Genomic DNA, 23,180 nt, shown 5'->3' with positions numbered 1-23,180 from the left:
TTGACTTGTGTTTGCAGTTCCAAGTACTCTTTCTGTGTATTTTGATTTTGGTCACTTCTAAACGATCTTGGTCCCTTTTTTTTTTTTACCATTGATTCCACACTCAGTTATTTAAAATGCTTAAAACATTTTTCAGCAAACTTTATAGGGTGATTTATCCCTTTACTGAAAATACAAAAATGTACCACAACCTTCAATTTAGGTGGAGCTGGCTACTGTGGGTTTGCTTGCTGTGGTTTCTTTGATATTTCCACATCCAATGATTTGATTCCACAGTCTTCTAAAGGTCTTCTAAAAAGAGCATCTCATTACAGTGGCTATCCTAAAGGTTGATGTTGATCTTTTCTTTAATTTTACTGTGGAACTATCACAGCATGATGCTCATTCTTATCATACTGCACATCTATGGGTTTTGCATCACTGAATTAACTAATTTTACTTCATAAAGTTGAAAGAAGCCTGCTGAATAATGTTAAGATAACATATTGAATAGTACACCGCTTTGTAGTATACTTAATAAAAACTGTGAAAATCCAACATGTACTACCATTATGGCTTTGTGTAGACTTTATTTTATATTAATATGCCATATTATTTTGTAGTTTCTTTGATTACATGATGTCCAATAAAAAAAAAAATCTAAATTATGTTCATATATCATTATTATAATAATAATGATTTATTTATATTTAATTATGTTTCAATCATAAAATTATTGGTGATGCAAAACTTTTAGCCATAGCTGTATACACCCAGAATGTTGACTGATGTATGCTAACCTGTTTTCCAATCAGATTGTAAGTGTGAAATAAACCACTTTCCTTTTGCACACTGAGACAACATCCTACAATAGGATAATATGAATTAAGTGTTTGGTATAACCCTACTGGGTAATGCCTATGCTTTTGATATATGCACAGTTTTGCATGCATTCAGTAACATACATGCCCTTGTCTGCTTTTGGTTTAAAATTAGAGTAGAGTGCACAGTAGGTCTGAAGTTAAGGTACCAAATAAGTAAATTGGTAAAATGTATGTGTTTTATAGGCATTTTTCCCAGCTGCTACAACGGGCAAGGGTAACTTTGGAATTAAAATGCATTATGGCAACATGTACAAGTACTGTACATTTCTTCATTCACAGTATGTTTCATTGATGTTATTTCTTTTAAAAGCAGTTGGAGTATATTACAAACAGATATAGTGGGGCAATGGATTCATTATTTAACATTGCATTCTATTAATATCAATACAAAAATATGAAAAATGCTATTTCACCATTTGTGTCGCTTCCAAATAAGTAATATAGGATACATTTCACAAACGTAAGAACTGGTTTAATTTCATTAACTGTGGTCTGATATGTTGTGCATCTCTTTCTTGGTAAACCACAGTGGCATTTACTGGTGATTGCTTCAAAGTACTACTGTTTCTCATCTACTGTTATTAGCCAAATGTGTCACATGAACATTAACGAAAGCCTGGAAAACAGTCTGCTTTAATGCTGTATCATACCAGTGGCTGATCACGTCTTTACAAGTGGGTTCTTAAGAATTTCCATTCTGTATTGCAACCTTTTTAAAACCAGTGGTAAAGTAGTAGTGTTCAAATTTGTTTTGTTTTTCAAGCACACTTACATAATAGCGCTAGTCCATGATATAATTTACCCCCCCCCCCCCCCCCCCCCCCCCCCCCACCCCACCACCAACGCACTAGGGGTGGGAATTTTGAATAATAAGATATTCCAGTATACCAAGAATAAAAGTTGTTTGACTACCCGAATTCTCAACCTCTAATTACTCATAACAGTGATAGGTCTTTAGAACATATTGGCAGCAGCCACATATAGGGATGCATAGATCAACAGTAATATCTAAGGCATCTAATGTATTCAAAGTAAAAAGTGATTTAAACTGTAAGAAAGAAAGAAATGCACAGTAGAGGGCTTTTAACTATAAAACGCAGAACTTTATAAAAAGGACCTTCATAACTTTCAACTGCATTTTTAACACCCTTTGACGACGCCTGTAAAACACACAGCATGACTGCTTATTAACAAAGTACAGTAAAATGTTTCCTCAATAACATCTATGCTATACTATATAATATAAAAACGAGATATACTGTATCCGTACTTGGTGATTCCATAATATAATAATAATTTTTACAAAAGTCTGATTCCGGAATCAAGCCAATATCGTTAGGAGACTGTCAGGATGTAGTGGGCGGTGCAATAGAAATGACATCACAACAGCCTCTTTCCAATCAAAAGAAACCCCTCAAGGGTGCTTTTATTGCACAGAACAACAACAGCAAAAAAACCCAGCAATGGTTAGATCCAGGTTAAAATATTTTGCAATAAATAAAAACACAAAGAAAACTCCTGAACAAAAACAGTAATGGCTAAGTTCAGGGAAAAATAAAAAAAATAATCAAGTAAACAAGTCCCTTACACTTTCACTGTACACAGTATTCCTCCGTGCAGCTGGTGCCAGTGCCGTGCAGCTCTGTGTAGGGGTCTGTGGCCAATCAGTTCTAATGCATAAAGGGTAGCTCTGCACTGGTCGTCCCTTTCAGTCCTTGCAGTCTGCAAAAAGGTAAGGCACAAAACAGGTAGTGCAACAACAAAGGCAATATGATGCGGCTTCAAAAACTCAAGTGCTGCAGAGATTATATTGCACATGGTCTCAGTTAGCTTTTTTCAAAATACTTCCACGTGTTGCTTTTTTTTTTTTTTAAAGATGCTTAGCCAATAGCAGAGCTAGGTAATGAAGGGTGCCTACCCCACTGTCAGTTATCAGTGAGGTGACAGTTGTAGTGGCTGTTCACTTCTAACTTCCTCCGCTCTCAAATATTGTTTTCTCTGTTTAGTTAACACATTTTTTCATTTGTTTTAGAAGTGAACGAGTATTTGAAACTTAGTCAAAGTATTCGTGTAGTCATTTTATTTAGAATACTCGATTTACTCAAATATTCAGACTCACCCTTACTATTTACCCTTGTACATGTGTCACTATGGTTTGGAGAAGCAGTGTTGTCTTTCTCAAAAACTGTCACTGTTGCATGATTTTGTTACAAATATAAATTGTGTGGTGTGCTGCCTCCTGTCCAAAGCAAAAATACAAGGACATGCATACAGAATCTGTCTGAAGACATTCTGTTGATTTATATCATACTGCATATATCGTTTTTTACTAAAGGTACAAATCAACATTTAATAACACATACTTGTGCTGTATCTATATGTAGTTTTTGTTTTAACGCAGCAGATGTTCCATAAAAATGACACAATTCTGGACTTATTTACTAAGCACGTTTTAGCAATGAATTTAGCATTCATCCTTTCCACCCACAAAAATGCAAAACTGCATTGTTCTCCACGGACCTGTTGCTTGGATGACAGATCCAGCTGCCGAAGTCTCCCTTTGTGTGTGTGTGATGAAACACTTGGCCTGATAGCCCACAGCTGTGTGTTTATGTATTTGTGCACACCTGCAGGTCCCTGACAAATGCCCTGGTATTGCTAAAAATAAGGACGTTTGTGTTTTTATGTCCATATGGCTTTTGGACTGGAGAAGCAGCTGGCAAACAAATCTCACTAGTTGCAGGTGTGGTACAGCTGCCAACTTATGTTAAGAGAAATAGAGATTACTTAAAGATTTTGTTCTTTTTTTTGGCAGCTTCTATTGTTAAAATGAGTGTTTCTCAATTATTTAATAGCCATGGGATAACCCTTTTGAACCTGAGCATTTCCAGAATGTATTTCAGTTTGTCTGTTACAGGTAACACTTGACATTAGGTTTAAACGATTCAAGAAAAGAATGAAGGTGGTTAAAGGTGACGGGTAAATTTACTGGGATAGATGAAAACTTAATTTGAGCAATAAAAATACCAAGTCATTCTGTTCCAAGAGGTCAAATTTTCATGGGAGAATGTGCCACCCAATCGAATCAATTGTATACACTTGCTATTTTCTTATTTAACAAATCAATACCAACCTCCTTGGTAAATGGATCTCATTCAAATATGTAATTGGTCGGTAAACATTTTATGAATACCTATAAAGGTATATCAATAGTCAAGATTCAGAAATGTTATACACTGGTAGTAGTTGTATTTGTATTATTATTTTTAACAAATGTTAAAATGTTTCCTTTACAGTGTTGAAATAGTTACTTCATTTCTGTGCTTAATATGCCATTACAAAGTAAAGGTCCTTCTTTTGTAAGCAAGTTATATCTAAGTGATGAATGTTCACCGTGAGGGAGCTAACGGAAGTTAAGGTCAACTACCACAAGGTAGAGCCTTCATTGAGAGGGCACTGTTACTGTTAGAAAACTTTTTTTGTCATTATTTCTTTAAAACGACAGTTTCAAAACTGTATTTACCTGAACTTGTAATGATTCGTTGGGCAATTATTAAACAATTTACTTTTTACTTTTTAGAATTGCTTTAGTTTATCTGGGCAGTGCCAGCTATCTGAGTGGAGCAATAGTACTGAACTGTCTATATCTCTGTTTGTTGTTTGAGACGCTGAGCTCAGGTCTAGCTGACAGATTGTGCTTGATGACTCGGCAGTTGCGGGTACAGGACTGGTTGCTTCTGATCCACAGTTAATGCTGTGATGTAGCATTTGCCATCTACCATCTAATAGAAACCTGCTAGAGGTGGAAGCTGATTTGCTGATGTAACTGAATCGTTTTCTAATTCAGGGGAGTAACACACTTTATTGTGTAATTTCATAATGTTTAGGGGACTTTTTCTTAAACCCCAACTAATTTTAAAGCCTCAGCTTTCTGATGAAGAGAGAGGGAAAGGACATCTAGCTGTGTCTGCCTGTTGAAAATTTCCAGACTCCAAAGGCCTAGCTGGGTGAAGAGTATTTCTTTCTAATGTGTGGGAAACAGGAAACCCTAGTGGGGCTGTGGTGGCCTGCTTTTTACCAAGTTATTTTGGAAGGATGGCCTAAACCTTGAATTTAGAGTCCTGCTCTTTAATATTGCAGATTTCTGGCACAGAATATTTTATTACACAAACGGGATATTATGTTGCAAGGAAGGCCTTGCTACATGTAGTGCCAAGGTTGATCTTCCTACAGTCGGATATTACTTCAAACGCTTCTGCCGCTCCTGCAGGTTGCAAACATATGATTGAGGGGCTTCTAGTGCTCAGCTCACACACAGATGTCTTTCAGTAACTCTAGCCAGTAATTTCTTCAAACTGTTCTGTTTATCAGCAGCACATGTCATCAATCCTGAGTGGGCACTACAGTCAAGCTCCAGAATCCGTCTTAGCTTACAGGCGTAGCTACAAACAGGTGAATAGGCATAAAGCAATTTGTGAAGCTTTGGGGGTGTCAGACAAGAGACAGGCAGAGTATGTGCATTATACAAATCACATACTTGTTCCAGACACAAACAATTTCTCCAACTGCGAAGACTTCCCGAGATTAACATTTCTCCACAATGCCATTAGGCTATTTGTTCAAATTAAGAACAACAAACATGAGCATAAATTCCTGCAAGGACAAGATGAAAGCAGTGAGTAGGCCTCTTAATTGAGGTCAGTTTTATTGATAAAAGCAGTAATTATCTGGAAAACCTGCTTAAGAGTTCAGGACACATTAACAGATTGTCTTTACTGAAAACCAAAATAACCATCAGTACAAAGGGAAGAATTTGAAAAAAAACCTGTAAAAAATTGGTTCTTTCCTGTGACCGTTTAAAAATGATAATCAATTAACTGGAGCTGCTCCAAAGAAAGTGGAGTTTAAGCTGCTTTAGCAAAACTTGTGGCTACTTTATTAATTCTGTATTGATAGTTGTTATTATTAGTATTACCCAGTGCTAGTGAAGTTAAAAACTTAAAGTTTAATATATTAGACTTGTAGGAAATAAAACGTATTTCAATATGGGCAGAGATTTTATTAAACTGTGCTTGGACAGTTAAGATGACAGAAAAGTTTTTCTTTTTAGTTACATTTTCCGTGCATGCCCGTAGCATTTTAAATCTGTCATGATCATTGCTGTGAAATGGCTGTGAATGTAGTTTTCTGTGCTCATCAGACAAACATAAAACCCATAATAAAATTTTACTGGGAAAGTGAGATCACCTTTCTTACATGTGTTTTCTTAAGTAACCATGGTGCATCAGGAGGACAGTACACTTTGAAAAAGCATGTTATGCTGGGTCTTGTCCACCTTACAAACTGCTGATCTGAGACGTTTTATTCACATCAGCTCCCATGTGCTGTGCAATATAATCTGAAATATATTTCACTAGGGAGGAAAATGGAATAGGTTACACACGCTCTTTCTAAGTGAAGTGAATATAAAACTTCATTACTCAGCATGCACAGGTGCATTTTATAGAGGATCTTAAAGGAATGAAGGAGTACTGTGATGGGGTGCTAGGGCGCCATGCCTTTTAACCAGCTTTCTTTTGAGATGTCATACTAATAATGTCCTTTTCAATTGTTATGATTAAAGGGTTATAATTTCCAGTGCCTTTTGATCTTAACAGAAAACTGTTGTTGCTTCTCTCTATTAAGTTGACATGTCCGTTAATAGGAGGGGAATTATGTTGAAGTGCTAAATGAGGAGTGCAGAGTGGGAGCTGTACCGTTTGCTTTTGAGCACAAAGTACCAATCCTGTGATCCTCACAGCAAGAGACTGATCCCTTAGCCTTCAGTATTAATTTAGTTCATTCTTGATCATACCATTACTGTGCTGTTAGGTGACTGGTGCTTTCCTCATCCATACCTTCATTCACTCAATGGTACATCCTTCAGTAAAACTAAGACGCTCATGATATTCAAAAAAAGGGTCAAAATGAAAACTAAAACCATTTTTTTATGACAACATTTTTTCTTGGTTACTACTTTTGACCCCTTTTTAAATATACCACACACAAAATCCTGTCAAAGCTACAGATGGTTATTCATTCTTTTTCTTTCAGAAATGAAAAACACACCCAATAAAGGTAACAAGCCAGTAATAAATAAGTCATACATTTAACTTAAGGTGCTGGAATGCATACACAGTTGGTGGGCTCGGGGTATGCAATTATGTTATTCTGGATTTGAGTCTTTAGGGTTAACCACAAACTTTATCTAAAACATTTAGAAACCCTCAAATTCTGCCTTTAAATACACCAGGATGTGACTATAGAACTTCTTTAATTCATACTGACGAGATACTGCTACTTCAGAAAAATATTTCTGGTGTATCGAAAATTCTTAAAACCAATGGAAATATTGGTTTCATCTGCTAGCATCATCTTATGTTGTAATGTACTCTCTACTGTGTGTTATATGGAAGGAGGATATAGTTACACTGTAAACTGATTTACGGCCTTTTTTAAACTTTAACAAAAGAGGTAATTTGCTTGCCTTTGTGGCGTACATCAATAATGCAATTTTGTTTATTTGTTTTTTGTCATTAAACACAATCTTCAGCGATGGTTTTCTTTACTGCGTGAGCACTTAATGGTGTTGGTAGTGTTCTTCACATTTTGGGAACTGAAACAAATAGTTAAATTAATTCAGTTAATTAATAAACAATACTTAGTTACTTAAGTAGTACACTTTTTAGACTTTAAGTAAAGAACAAACATTTTGAGATTTATTGAGTCTGATTGTGTTTTTTCTGATGTGGTCAAGAACACATTGACAGATTATAGTTAAAGCTTACAATTAAAGTGTTAAGACAGTCTTGAAACTTCTATTAATGCTAGACTGTATTTTTAATTCAAGTGAAACTTGCCACATAAGACATTTTATGTTCTCATTCCAATATCTGGTAATTAAGTTGCTAGTTAAATCTGCTACATTCTTTGAAAACTTAAGATATTTTTTAAGAATTAAGTCTTTTTAATGTCATAATTAGCTTAACCAGTTATTTGGTTACATGATGATGATTAAGACCCATACTGTATACATATCACTAGTGGTATGCTACCTTTCAGCTAGAACTTGACACCCCCCCCCCCCCCCCCCCCCCCCCCTTTTAAAACCAAATGTGAATAAAATAGCTTTTTTTAAATAAAGAAGGTACTGAATTGTGGCACTATTAATTATTTAATTCAGAATACAGAATAAAGAATACAGTTCTAACTCAGTCTTTTATGTATTGTGTGTGTTTGTGTGTGTGTTACAATGCTTTAGTTTCTGTTTGTTGACCTTCACATTAAGCTTTACTGAATTTCCCTCTATTTTATGACCTAATCACCATAACAAGAGTATAACAACAAAGTAAAGACAAGGGGGCAAACATTCTGTATTTCTGTTGTGTGTAGGGAATGCACCAGTGGCTACTAGTTTGTAATTGGATCTAAAAAAATTAAGTAAAATCTTTTAACATTTTCACACTTACCATTACAGCAGGTTCATTACCCAACTTTAGATTTTGTCAGTAGCCACTGGGGATACTTTGAGTTTCATGTCTAATGTAAATACACATAAAACATCCACAAGAACACCTGGTGTGGTAAACAATTAAACTTCAGCATTATTTAAAGGGGCATTAAATATTTACATACAGCAGACCAGTTAATTTTCAGTTTTTCTTTTATTAGGTGTGAAATCTCAAAATCCACCGCCAACTCTCGAGGGCTCTATCCAGAATGTGGAATTGAAGTACTGCAGCAAATCATTGGTCAAATGTGCCTCTGGGACTGTGGGATCAATAAAAGTATGTGCCAAAGCCCCAGGTATGTGCAGCTGGACCATGTAAAACTTTATTGCCTGTGTAGGAGAATTGGCCTAACTTTTTACAAGGGTAGTTACTAAAAATTATTGTATTTGCTGTTGCTATGAATCAGAATTTGTTGTTGTTGTTGTTGTTGTTGTTGTTGTTGTTGTTGTTGTTGTTGTTGCTCTTGTTCTTCTTCTTCTTGTTCTTGCTCTTGTTCTTGTTGTTCTTGCTCTTGTTCTTCTTGTTGTTGTTCTTGTTCTTGTTGTTCTTGTTCTTGTTCTTGTTCTTGTTGTTCTTCTTGTTCTTGTTGTTCTTGCTCTTGTTCTTGTTGTTCTTGTTCTTGTTGTTCTTGTTCTTGTTGTTCTTGCTCTTGTTGTTCTTGTTCTTGTTCTTGCTCTTGTTCTTCTTGTTTTTGTTCTTGCTCTTGTTCTTGTTTTTGTTCTTGCTCTTGTTGTTCTTGTTTTTGTTCTTGCTCTTGTTGTTCTTGCTCTTTTTGTTCTTGCTCTTGTTGTTCTTGTTCTTGTTCTTCTTGTTCTTGTTGTTCTTGTTGTTCTTGCTCTTGTTCTTCTTGTTTTTGTTCTTGCTCTTGTTCTTCTTGTTTTTGTTCTTGCTCTTGTTCTTCTTGTTTTTGTTCTTGCTCTCGTTCTTCTTGTTATTGCTCTTGTTCTTCTTCTTGTTATTGCTCTTGTTCTTCTTCTTCTTGTTCTTGCTCTTGTTCTTGTTCTTGTTCTTGTTCTTGCTCTTGTTGTTCTTGCTCTTGTTCTTGCTCTTGTTGTTCTTGTTTTTGTTCTTGCTCTTGTTGTTCTTGTTTTTGTTCTTGCTCTTGTTGTTCTTGTTTTTGTTCTTGCTCTTGTTCTTCTTGTTTTTGTTCTTGCTCTTGTTCTTGTTTTTGTTCTTGCTCTTGTTCTTCTTGTTATTGCTCTTGTTCTTCTTGTTCTTGCTCTTCTTGTTCTTCTTCTTGTTCTTCTTGTTCTTGCTCTTGTTCTTCTTCTTGCTCTTCTTGTTATTGCTCTTGTTCTTGCTCTTCTTGTTATTGCTCTTGTTCTTCTTGTTCTTGCTCTTCTTGTTGTTCTTCTTGTTCTCATTTTCTTGTTCTTGCTCTTGTTCTTGTTCTTCTAATATTTTATAAGTTGGAGTTCTTTATGCACAAATATTTAATGAAATTGCTGATGATATTTCTGGTGAAATCAATTTTTTTGACCTGATGCTAATTTGATTGCCTTTTCACATTTTTAATGAAAATATAAACCCACCTTGGGGTCAGTCCTACGATGATCATTTCCAATGCTATGGTCAAGATAATCAGTAAAAACACTAAAATATATTTATATTTCTGTATAAAATGTAGTGTATGGGCAGGTTAAATAGTTAACTTTTAGTGTACGCTTTCTATGTGGTTTTATCAATTGTCTTTTTCCTCTAAAGTCTTTTTTTTTTTTTTGTAGTCCAGGGCAGTCTCTTTAAAGGTGTTTATACCAGACCCAGGGTTGTCTAAATGATATGAAATACATTATCTGCTTCACTATCTGCTACAGTTATTGGTATTTGGACTGTAGGAAAATACTTTAATTGATTGTCCTGTGTATTAAAAGTTATCTAATAAGCAACACTTTTTAGCTTCAGGTTATTTACAGCACAGTGGCAGCTGTAGATATTACAATGTACTGGACTACAGGACTCTATACTGTGTGTAAAAGGGCAGGTTCAGAACTGTCTTCACCTGAGCATGATGTTCTTGACCACACAATCACACTGAGGATTGCCATCTCTCTACCACTGGCGTACTTAGGTGCTTAGTTAAAGAATAATTATTTACAGCAGGAATTGAAGATATTATGTAATCCAACAGTTTTTACCTGAAAAAAGTGCAGTGTTTTGTTAGACTAAATATTGCAGGAGAGTTATTGCAGTAGGCGAAGAGTTCCGGCATATTTTGACATGCTTGTCTGAAATATTGCAGTCTTTTAGTAAACTTATTTTTGATCTCGGAGACAAGCGAGTTGTGATAAGAGTGTAAGGGTGTTAATTATTAAAGTTCACAACATCAAAGTCACCCTGGAGCTGTAACTGTTCCAATTCTTAGGCTCAAGTGAAGCTGTGAAGGAGAAATTGGTTCCCTTGATCCAGGGACCCTCAGACACTAAAGAACTCCACATGAGCAAGTGGCTGAATGAAAGCAGAAAGCCAGAGTCACTCCTCGCCCCAGACCTCCTTGCCTTCACTGTGCAGGTCCCTCAGCCAATGGAACATTGCAATAATTCTGGTAAGTACAGTACATACTGCCTGGCTTTACATATGTGTGCCTGAGAGTCATGCTGAGAGAAGTGAGAGATGGAGATAAGTATCTCTCTTTGGCATTTAGTTTTTACCTTTCTGTAATGTGACAGGTTGTAACTGAGTTTAACTGATTTTAGAATTGTCAATTAATGAATCACAAACTTCTGTATGTAGCTGTTACTCTACTACTTAATATGAACCTCACTGGAAGTCAAAGAGGAGAGTCATATATTTTGCCTTTTTTGAAAGATGCTTTTAGATCCAGAATTCCGTTTGGCACAGGCAGCACTGTGATTCTATGTCTCTGCCCCTGCTATGTTTGATCCTGTGATTCTATGTCTCTGCCCCTGCTATGTTTGATCCTGTGATTCTATGTCTCTGACCCTGCTATGTTTGATCCTGTGATTCTATGTCTCTGCCCCTGCTATGTTTGATCCTTCTCTATTGACTCTGCTTGGAGAGTTAGGTCTTGTTGACTGTAAATAGCACATGTAATATTCTTTACTGTGTGAGGGCCCTTTTATTAATTGCTTGCCCTTAATATGTTCACTTTGTGTATGTCAGTTATAGAAACAACAAAGAAAGCACTGCATATTAACTGATGCACATGGTGTTATTGCTGAAAAGTATTTTAAGACTCTCTGAAAGCTAAGTAAAGATCTTGTTCTTGGAAAATCCAAAGGAAAAGTGATTCCCGCGCTGGGTTATCTACAGAGTGCCGTTAATTTCAGGTTGCATTTTAGTGGTCTCTTTGAGTCTAGGAAGACGCCTTTCACAACTGCAGTGGAGCAAACACAGGACCTTAAAGGGAATTGTTGCTTTACTATGCATTGTTTAAACTCAGCTTCGCTTATTGCCAAATTGTAATGTGTTTTATTTCTCTAGGAACCTTTGGATCCTATTCATAAAACTTTAAGGACTGTTTTTACAAATTTTTTTTTTTTTTTTTTTTGAGTGTTTAGAAACATTATCTTAGACTAACAAGGCAATGAAGATTAAACTTGATGTCATTAATCAAATGTACTTTAACAAAGCATTCCTTAAAACAATCAGTCGGTTTAGTAAAACATTTGTGTATTCCAATATCTAGGCTTATTATGGACAACTCAGAACAGGTACAGTAGTGCAATTGCAGTTTGATTGACCAATTAATTTACTGCTTATAAAATATACCTCAGCCATGCCCTGAACAGGCCATATAAAATGGACAAATCAGTGGTACTACAGTTCAGTAACAACCTTCTTAATCCTCCTTTACTATTTGTTAATACTGTATGTGATACTACATCTATAACTTCAGTCAATTTAAGCATTGTTTAACCATTGAAGCCCTGAGCAAGACTATATAGTTCAAATTTATCTAAATGATTTGGATAAATATCTTAACATTTTTGATCACCTGATGGTAAAACCTATAAACAACTTTATGTTGAAGCTGTTGTTCGTTAAGCACACTTCTGTTCTCCCCAGTATTGATCTCCATGCCTGATATATGATGTATGCATGTTTCTGCATAATAGAAGTGGAAACTTTGCCAAGATATCTGACTTAACCATGTGTTCTGTGCCCAGGCTGGCACCTCAGCAGCTCCTGATGAAGTCACAAATAGTGTGGACCCATCACTGCTGCTCCATTTAGTAAATCCAGTGAATTCAGCTGCAAAGCTGTGGCTTGCACAGGTCTTCTTGGGTTTATTTTACATATTTGTGAATTCCCTCTTGAGTTGTAGAGTTTAGAGTAAGATTGATGCAATTGGAATACTCCGCAGATGTACTTCACGCCCACGTGGTAATATCACTCACTCAAATCTCTTTCCAAATATGAAGATGCATGGTATTGAATGCACTCTGGGACTGCTCTGAAACTGATCTTTCTGCTGGCAGTGATACTTTTCAGAGCTAGCGGAATTATTAACCCCAGACATAAACTGTATCCCAGAATGATTTTTTATTTTTTTTTGGAACTAACCTACATAACCATTTTTTTTTTCTTTGCTGCTTGTTGCCAGAAGTATTTTTAAAAACCAAGATATTTCTCCTGAAACATCACTGGAATACCTCTGCTCCAAATATCAAATCCAAGTAATGAAATACGAGTACTAAGCCCCTTAGTTTTTAGTTGGCATGAGCAAACGGTTACCATTCATGCTTAGTCTGATGCAAAGAGGCTGGAAAAGTAACAATGTCATACATGTCAGTACATGTAACTCTGAAACAAATACACTAAACTCAGGTATTTTTTTTTTCCCCCAGAAGTTAGGATTTCCCCCAACTTTTCAGTAAATAAATAAGTCCATGCCATTCCATGACTAATATCCTGTATATCGATTCTAATCAGATCCTACTGAGTTTGGATTTGAGGATAATGTTGGAGAACTTAAAACCCTGCTACAATGTTAAACTGTTAAAACATAGCCTTGCTGTTTTTGTTTTTTTTTGTAAATGATAAAGTTAACTAATGCTGCCTCTTTAAAAGTTTAAGATCTGGATACTTAACTAGGTAATTGGGATATGTAAATATAAAAAGTACAAACCAAGTTCAGCCTCTTGAGTCATTGTGCAGTGATACGCATTGCTGTGTGGCGATGCACTGTAGAGGAGTTGGATGTTTCATTTGTGTATACCTAGTATTTGAGATCTGGTGCTGTCTGTGCTAAGGATTGTTGTTGAGGATTGTCAAGCTTATACTCAACAACTTCAGCAGTGTTGAGAGTCACCTCCAAAATACCCCAGCTAAATCTACTGCATCTTGTTTTCAGTAGGGCACAGCAGCTAGCCTATGTTACATTTGAGATGCTTGAAGTGCAAGGTGGCCAAATGATCTGCCCCTTAAGGTCACACAGCAAGGCAATGGCAGAGCTGGGATCAGAATCCAGGATCCTCTGACTTAAACCTTTATTTCACCCAATACACTAAAGTGCTTCCTGTTAATCTTGTTTGTAGTAATGGTTTTATGTCTATGGTGGAGTTTTAGTACAGATATTATCAATGGCAGCTAATTCAAGCAATACGAATTCAGGCTACAAATTTAAACCCAATGACTTGAGAATTATATGAAAAACATATACATCCTTTTATATTCTTCAATACACTGCACTCCCTGGGACTAAGTCATAGTTCAATATTTCAGATCATGACATAAAATTGTTGAAGTGTTTGGCATGGAGATCAAACACTTTCTATTTTGAGCTCAGTTTTAACTCATGGGGCTAAGTTGACTTTTGTGTTCCACATTTTACATTGCCTTTATGTTTGATCTCACTAAACATTATGCCTTCATGTAGGATTTATTTATTTATTTTTTTTTTTTTACGTATTCCCCCTCGTATTCCATTCTCCAACTTCATTGTTTGTTCCCCCCCACCCTCATTTTCTAAACTAACTGGTGTAATGTGTTTTGTGGCTGGGGTAAATCAAAAATTCTACTATGATTCTTTTCAAGGTCCCCTCGCGCCCGGCCCTCGCGGCCGGGTGCCTTTGTGAGTTGATTGCTGAGCAATAAGCTGGTAAGAAATTATTTTTTCAAAACTTCATTGTTTTCTCATTTCTAAACTGGGTGTATGTGTTTGCTGATCAAATTCCTACTATGAGTCTTTCAAGTCCCCTCGCGGCCGGGTGCTTGTGAGTGTGATTGCTGATCAAATAGCTGGTATAATTATTTTTCAAATCCAGTTTTTCAGCACTTTTGATCAACAGTAAGATATATAGCAGCTTGAAAAGTAAAACCACCCCATTTATTATATACAGATGCAAAAAATGGATTTTGTAAATCTGCACAAACTGCAGCGTTCCACAATCCTGTTCAATTTTACATTAAAATTATAAATCGTATGTGTCTGTTTTCTACATTCTTCCATAGTTTAGTGGTGATTACAGTATCATAAAGCAGACATTGTTGACATTCTAGTTGTTCGCTTTACATTCCCAAATGTAGTTTTAGCAGAAGCGACGCATGCTTTCTACCTTAAAATCTTTCTCCCTCATTCCCATACGGTGACCCCACAGACATGCTTCGCTAATACTTGCAGCAGTAGGAGGTTATACATGACACCATCAGGCTTTTGCAGGCTATAAAGTGAAAACGCAAAAAGGGATCATGTGTTTTTCACAAAATGACGTTATTAAAATGGTACAGATGCGTTTACCTGCACGTTTACCTTCCAGTGGTTAGAATTTTTTTTTTTTGTTACGCAAGACTTGCTAAAGGGTTGAGATTTTTATATTGATTTTATTTTCGGCACACTTAAGTGAAAGGTGGGATTAGAATTTTGAATAAATTAATTAAATAGCGTATACGCTGTTTAATTAAACATTGCTAAGATTTTTGAATAAAATGCAATAAATACAAATAATTAAATGACATTTTTATTGCCCCAACAGTTTAAGTATTTACTGCTTGATTTATTAATTAACACCACAAATTGTTCCTTTCCAGCTGCCACTCCATTTTCAGATAAAAAAAACAAAAAAAAATAGGCTATCCGACACCTTTAAGTTTTGGTTACAGAACTAATCCCTCAAAGTAGCTTTAATGCTTTATAAATATGATTTTAATAGCACTACAATAACCATTAATAATTTATTTTGTGATCTTGTTTAAAATAACATTAGCACTTGTCCTCATTTTTGATCTTTTGAAGTGACTTATCTACATCTGTTTCGTGTATAATTGTTTACCAGTGGATTAAAAGAAATTCCAATTTACTTAGCAAATGGAAATATAAACTTTTAAAATTCCTGTAGATCCTAACCAATCTGTTTCTGTTTAATGAAATTGAGGTTGGACCACACTAATACATTACATGTAATTACATTCATACATTTATGGTAGTAAGTACTGAGTAGCATAAAGTAGCAAGGACATTTAACAATGATTTGTAAACATTACATCAATGTGATTGATTTGGTTGCTAAGAATTAGCTTTTGGTAATGACCGGGTTAAAAAATGGAATAGTGACTATCACCACCTAACAAATATCAATTTCAAAGTCAAGGTCCTTACCAGCCCAAATTAGAACAAAAGCTGATAAACTATTATAAAGCCATTGCAAAGATAGCAGTCTTAGTCTGTCTATGAACCCTTCTTACAACCTCGATATACAAAGTTGCTTTTTATAAATGTGTTTCCAGTGTATCTATTTCTGAAAATTCTCAGTTTTGTTAGCAAAACATTTTTGTGCTGTAAGTTCTAATAATATACTGTCCGCAGTGGAACTGGTAATACATTCGCCCTCTCTTTTCAGTGCAATAAAGGAAAAGTACTGTACATACTGTTGGACGATCACTGCCAGACAGCTGTCAGTAGCGGAACCCCTTCACTCAAACTAGGGAGGACAGTATATATTTTATAAAACATAACAAATGACAGGGTGTGGTTATCTCTCTGAAATCTGATAGTCCCTTCTACATTTTTTTCAAAGCTTTATACAACCTTTCATCTATTATTCTTTCCCTGTCTATATATAGATATTTAATCTTATAATAACCTAAACGGGTCCCTTTCCTTGAACTACACAAGTGCAATTTGCGATGCTAAATCCTGATTACATTCCTACTTTATTTGATTTATTCCTTTACCATGTCATGCACATACAAATTATAATGAAATGATGTTCAAAGAAAGAAAAAAATGTCAGTCATGCTGTGTTTTGTTTTCTGTGGGCTTTATTTAACCGTAAGATTCCAGTTATCTGTGGTTAAACACTTAATAGACTTCGAAGTCGAAATGTTTTTTTATTTTATTTTACTATTTCTAAACTCAGTACTATTAAGTGTTTCATTGTTATGGATAACTAGAATCTTACAATTAAATGAAGCCTATCCCATAGGGGAAAAAAGTTTGCCATTGGAAGAAAAAGTATTTAAATTATGGCTGTCAATTAACTTCTGCAATTAATGCATTTTTTTTTTAGGTAGTTTTTTTTAAAGTGTGTTAATCAACCTCTGTCTTGACCTTCTCAACGTGCTGTAATGTATTCCCTTTGGCAGGGTTAGAACATACTCGAGTGCAGGGTTAGAATCCTAAAGAAAATAGTGAGTGGACTCTATAGGGTTACGCAATGGGGTTTTGGGCCCCATCAGGCCCCCATTGGGGGGATTTTTTTCATATTTATAGTGCCAGTACAGTTAATTTTACACTTAAAGATGAAGAAATTGATCTGTAGATATTATTTGGGGAGGCTGGGTCCATGAAAAATCATACAGTTAGTTGGATGGGAAAATGTTTATTTGTATACAAATCCTTATATTATATGAAGATTGGAAGAATGTTTTAGGCTGCCAATAATCTGTATGCTAATTAGAATGAATAGTCAAACATTCTGAACTGGAAAATGCTGCCAATGTCACTGCTGGGGAGATTGTCTAGGGAAGGTTCCCAGCCCAGGATAAAGAAAAGGAGATTCTCACTCTCTAAACTAGGAGGGCTGTCCTTGCCTGTTCTTGAGAGATATAATTTGTCTGCAAGGCCATATTCGGTGCAATACTGGAATTTCACAAATGTTAATTTTGGATGTATCTACATTAAACCATTTGGAAAACAATCTGACTATTCACATCTCCTAACTGGTCCCCCCAAAAATTGTTTAAGCATTTAAAAAAAAAAAAAACTATTTTATATACACTAAATGTCTGGTATAAAGTTTACAAAATGTTTAGGATTATTTCAGACTGTGGGAGAACAAAGATTTTGCCCCTAAAATAGAAAGAGCTTAGTATCAACACACTGGAACATCAAAATGTTAAAGAGGCTTGGTGGTCCAGTGGTTAAAGAAAGGGTCTTGTTACCAGGAGGTTACTTTGTGTGACCCTGAGCAAGTCACTTAACCTCCTTGTGCTCCGTACTTCGGATGAGAAGGAAAAAAAAAATCCAAAAAACCAACAAACAGTTGTTGATGCATAGCTCACCCCCCACCTAGTCTATGTAAGTTGCTTTGGATTAAAGTGTCTGCTAAATGACTAAAAAAATAAACAAATAATAATAATAAAAATGGCACCTTTATCATTTGACACAGCACTGTCAGTCACAATACAACATAGCAAAGGAGTTAGTTATTTCAGATAAGAAAAGTTCTCAAAATGACCACAATATAGCATACGTCCATTCAAATACATATTGCTGTAGACAAAGCCACAAAAAAACAAACAAACATGAAACTGCAAATTGCAAATAAAAACGAAAACATAAAAAATGACAATATTAGCCTAACACTTGAGCCCTTTTTACATACAATACAGTATCCCAAAGCTCTTTTATAATAAAAAGTGTAAAGACCATACAGACATCATGGAAATAAAATGCATACAATTAAAAGAACTAAAATAAAAATAAAAAATAAACACGACAAAATGTATGCAATAAAATAAAGAACAGAAGGCTTTATGTAATTTATAGCTTAGTAAAAACAGGTGTGTGGCGTTTTTGTAACTTTACAATAACTTTCGCTTTGTATTATATTCTTTGCAGCAAATCAGGAGATCTTGCTAGGAACGCAGGATCGATGAGGGAGGCAGTTCCTGTTGTGTGCTGTTTTTCATCAAGCCTGTCGGATAGTGTTTAGTTTGTTAGTTTTTGAAGGACAAAAAAAAAACAAGGCCAACTATTATACTCATGTTCACTTAATTTATTTTAGAAATGTCTTAACTGAATCAACACATGTTATTATTACGTGATAACATTCTTTTAAAAAACTAAAATTCAATCGGCCTCTAAAACCAGTTGGCAATTTCAGTACAAGACTCGAGTTGCTGTTTAGCCAGAGAGCACACTAGATGCATTAAAATGGAAAGTTCAGTTGGGAACATTAAACGATGAAGTATTGGGGAGAAGTAAAATAGGCTACCATTAAAGATAATTAACAATGAAGATGGAGTTTGAAAAATGGTGTTTCACCAAAAATAGTGGGTGGACAGGGTCCACCCTTCCAAAGAAGTGAGTGGACTGCATCCACCCGCATCCTACCCTTCCAGTCTAACACTGCTTGAGTGCATACAACACATTAAGTGCAGTTGTCGTTTGAATAGAAAGTTAGTCACAGAACTACATTATGGAGCAAAGCACTAAAAGTGAAGGACTTATATGGGAAGTTTATTTAAAAAATAAAACTTTCCAACAGTTAATTGGATAGAAAGACTGTTACCTGTATTTGTTAGTTCCAGTAAGTATCACAGAATGCATCTAGTCTGCTGTACCACCTCTGCTGTAAACACGCCTCCACTTCTCAAACTTTCTAGCAGGTCTTCTGCTACAGGCAGCAACAGAACAACAAATGAAACCCGTCAGTTTTGACAAGAAGTTTTTTTTTTTTTTTTTTAAATACAGGAACTCTGCAAGCCTGTGAATCAAGCTACATCATGTCAGTATGATAGTGTCCCACTTCAAAGTAGCCCCACAACCCCACAAGTATTTCAGTTTGATGTTGGCATTCAGTCCGTGCTCACGCTGAGTGACATTTTATAAACCAAGTTTGTAATAACAAGGATTCCTGTACATGTCTGTGTCTGCTTCATCATGTCATTATTTATTTATTTATTTTTGTATTTGTTTATTATTTATTATTTGTACGTTGTAATGCTTTGTGGCAGAGCAGGAACTCGGCCTTTAAATAAGTGTAGTATTGGGAGCTAAGATCCTGGCTGCCAAAAACTACATTTTCCAGCAGGCTGCACTCAGCCTAGCTGGCCAGCAATTATCTGGGATTTAGTTCACCTGATGCTAATCAGGTCAGGTATTTAAGGGCACTGCAAAGTTGTCTCTTTGTCTGTGCTCAGGCTAAGGCCTGTATGTATGTGGAGACCCGACTACTGTTGTTAAAGAAGGTATGATATTGTGTTTTGTGGTACCGGTAAGCAGCTTAACTGCTTGGTTATTTAGGAGCCTTTTTTGCTAAGTATAGTTAGTGTTCTGTGACCGAGCAAGGCTTTTGTTTTGGGTCTTGTTTTGTAAGTTTGTTAATAAAAGTGTGCATTAGCGCTTAAACCTGCCATCTCTGCCTCTGAAGGCCTTTGCACACTGGATCCGTTCCATCATTTAGAATCCGTCATCCGAAAAAGTCGTACGTCAATCCGTTGCACACTAGATGTGTTAATATCGTATTTCAGAGCGCTGGTGTGCAGTGGAGGCTTGTAGTACGTATATCTAGTTTCAGTATTTTAATACAAAATAAATACAGTTCTGTTAATTCTTACATAACTTTGAACGAAAAAAAGTTAAATGTAGTACGACACAAAAATTTACATCATATTTTTGATAACTAGTCGATTGCGACTAGATTTGCAAACGATTAATATGCAAAGATGATCTGAGTTTATATTAACACATACGTTATGTATTTCTAAAATTTCTCACATTCGCTCTGTAAAAAAAAAAAAAAATATATATATATATATATATATATATATATATATATATATATATATATATATATATATTTGAATGTTGGGAAGCTAGCAGTGACCTACTGAAAATACTTTCCATCACTTTCATGTACTGCCCCTCTTTTCTAACTGTTAAGCCCTGACCGCTCTTGCCCTGTTACGTTTCTTTCTCTGATATGTGTCTCCAGGTTAGGCCATTGTTTCTTTACTCGCTCGACTACAATTAAACTAATAACTTATACTGCACAAAATCCATGTTTTCATGTTTTATAGTACATATCATTCATGCCCAAGTCCACGGCAATGTCTTTCCATATGTGTTCTTTTACAAAGTCTTTGTAATCTTTGTTTGATTTATCATAAAGTAATTTTTTTTTTTTCGCGGCACACACAGTTTGATTTTCCATTTTGTTCCGGGTACTGCAAGAACCTGCGTGTCTTCCAAGTCGTTTTTCATTGGTCAACGCCATTTTTAACACACGCCAAAGCGGATCAAATCGAACTTGTTTCGATTCCAAAATTGACGCATCACCGTCGTATGACAATTATGGACTCGGTGTGCAAGGTGCAATAGCGAATGCACACGATCGTTGTTTTCTGTTTAGACGCACTTTAAATTCGGATGCATTATCAGATCCAGTGTGCAAAGGCCTTGAGCCTCTGCACTTACGCTGTCCTGTCACATGCTTGTACTACTTACAAGGGTACTTTCAGTGGGACAGCCTGTATAAACAATGCTGTTGCAAAGTGGATAGCTGCCGACTTCTAATTTTTATTTCAATTTATTTTTTAAGGATATTGTTTTCAGTTAAGGAACATATAGCTGTTACATAGTGGAGGCTTTGTTCTATTTATATATTTTCAAGTTATAAAAAACAATTTTATAACCTTTTAATGAAACTGATAAGAAAATATACAGTTTAATTTGACATGCAGTAAGGTGAGTAATTAACAGCAGCTGGTTCAAACAATTTAACAGCAAATGCATGACTTTTTCTGTATAATTCTGTGTAAATAAATATAACACTATAAGACCAACAAAATTAATCTAGACATAATGTCTAGACATAATCTAGGCATTTTTTTTTTTATGATTCACTGGATGCAGTAAATAGTATCATTGAAATATGCGATTAAAACCACTATTAACAGAGATTAAAAATTTTAACTGCAAGATTAATTGCGATTCTTTTTTTTAATTTTATCACTGGACATCCCTAATTTAAAAGTTTTTTTTCAATTTCTTCTATATTAAAGATTTATTTAAAACAGGTGCTCAGTATTCTCTGGTAAGCAGTAGATGGTAAAATCTAAGTTTGCAATCCAGTAACATGCAGAGACTTCATTGTTATTTTGGATATTTATGTATACAAAATTGATACCAGTCTATCTCCTACATTTCTTTAGCACACTGAGGACATTAGCATTGGCTTTCTACTTAAGTTTCTGGTGCAAAATAAACCCCTTATCCTCTTGCTGACAGAGTTTGTTTGAATGGCTTCATGTTTTTTTTTTTTTTGTGTGTTTATTCGGGGGGGGCAAATGCTGCTGAATGACCGGGTCTTGCAAACTGGAGCTTGCATCAAAAATTCAGGCTGGATGCAGATTTGCAGGTGTTGTTATGTCCCTTGGGATGTTATGATGGTAGATCTTAAAAAGAAAAGTGCATGTGTTTCACCAGTCAAACAGCAGCTGCAAGACCATGATTTATGCTTTTCTCAGAACTTGGGGATTTCAAAATGTTACATTTAATCAAGCACACAGAAAGCAGAGCAAATGTTAAAGATGTTACATATAAAAGTGGAGTCTGATCTCTTTACCATACCAGTGAGTTGTGGGAATACAGGAACAAAGTGATCTTTAATCTTAATTTTAAACATTCAAAAGGATTATGAAAGCAGCAAGGAATCAATCCTTTGAGAACTCTGAGTACTGTAATACTGAACATATTTAGCCCCCTAATTACTTTAAAACCTGTTTTTCTCAGATTATTGGCCTTTTATGGCTCAAATGGGAACTAAATGTTCCACAGACACTATGTTTATTAACAAATATAAATATTACTAATCTGTGCACGTTCACTGAATGGCATACATTTTGGTTTTAAAAGGTATATGAAAGCATATTTTTTATTACAAATAAAAAGTTATATTACAATTTAAAAAATAACAACATTTTAAAAGTTTTTACTCAAAGAGCCAACTTCTCAACATTTCGGTATGTTTAACATACCTTTGTCAAGGAAAGTGTGTTTGAAAACAAACATTGGAGGTATTTATGGGCTTTTGATGCCATGGTAACCGCACATTTATTTTTCTTTAAATCTAATGTCTTTGTGATGTCATTCACTATATAGCTAATGATGTAACAATCTACTGTGTGTGTGTCTGAAGTGGTGGAAAGCAGCCTATAACTTACAAAACAATATTAATAAGAACTTAATAAGAGTAAACATGACATCTAATCTTAATGTGACAGAATTTGCACCTAATACAAACATTATTGCCCCCCAAGCAGTTTAAAAGAAAATTGTAATTTAACTTTCAACAATAAGTGCACAGGCCTCTGTTTTGGATATGGCATTTCAAAAAGTCTATTGAACTTGTAAAATAGTTGTGCATATTGCTTTAAATACAGTACAAGATTAATACTTATTTGAAATGAAGATGCTTGCACAGTGGCAGTGGTGAAATGTTATTGGCAAAATGGTGGATGACCTGTATAGATGTGCTTGATCTCAAAGCGTTGTTTGAAAAATAGAGGGCAGTTATTCCACAATTATTATTATTTATTTTGTATTATTATTTATTTGGCAGACGCCTTTATTCATATATGC

At 35.3% G+C, this 23,180-nt stretch overlaps 1 protein-coding gene across 4 annotated transcripts in view; it reads left to right on the top strand.

The window, feature by feature from the left end:
* LOC121314944 (vacuolar protein sorting-associated protein 13B-like) overlaps positions 1-23,180 on the top strand; it is a 356,349-nt gene that overhangs the window by 87,780 nt on the left and 245,389 nt on the right. For all 4 annotated transcript variants that reach the window (XM_041248730.1, XM_041248729.1, XM_041248731.1 and 1 more), the window contains exons 18-19: positions 8,574-8,708; positions 10,776-10,955. In XM_041248730.1, the coding sequence (XP_041104664.1) occupies positions 8,574-8,708; positions 10,776-10,955 (315 nt within the window). The remainder of the gene's footprint in view (positions 1-8,573; positions 8,709-10,775; positions 10,956-23,180) is intronic.

The sequence above is a fragment of the Polyodon spathula genome, chromosome 4 (assembly GCF_017654505.1).
Source record: "Polyodon spathula isolate WHYD16114869_AA chromosome 4, ASM1765450v1, whole genome shotgun sequence".
Taxonomy (NCBI): Eukaryota; Metazoa; Chordata; class Actinopteri; order Acipenseriformes; family Polyodontidae; genus Polyodon; species Polyodon spathula.
This window is presented reverse-complemented; position numbering and strand designations above follow the sequence as displayed.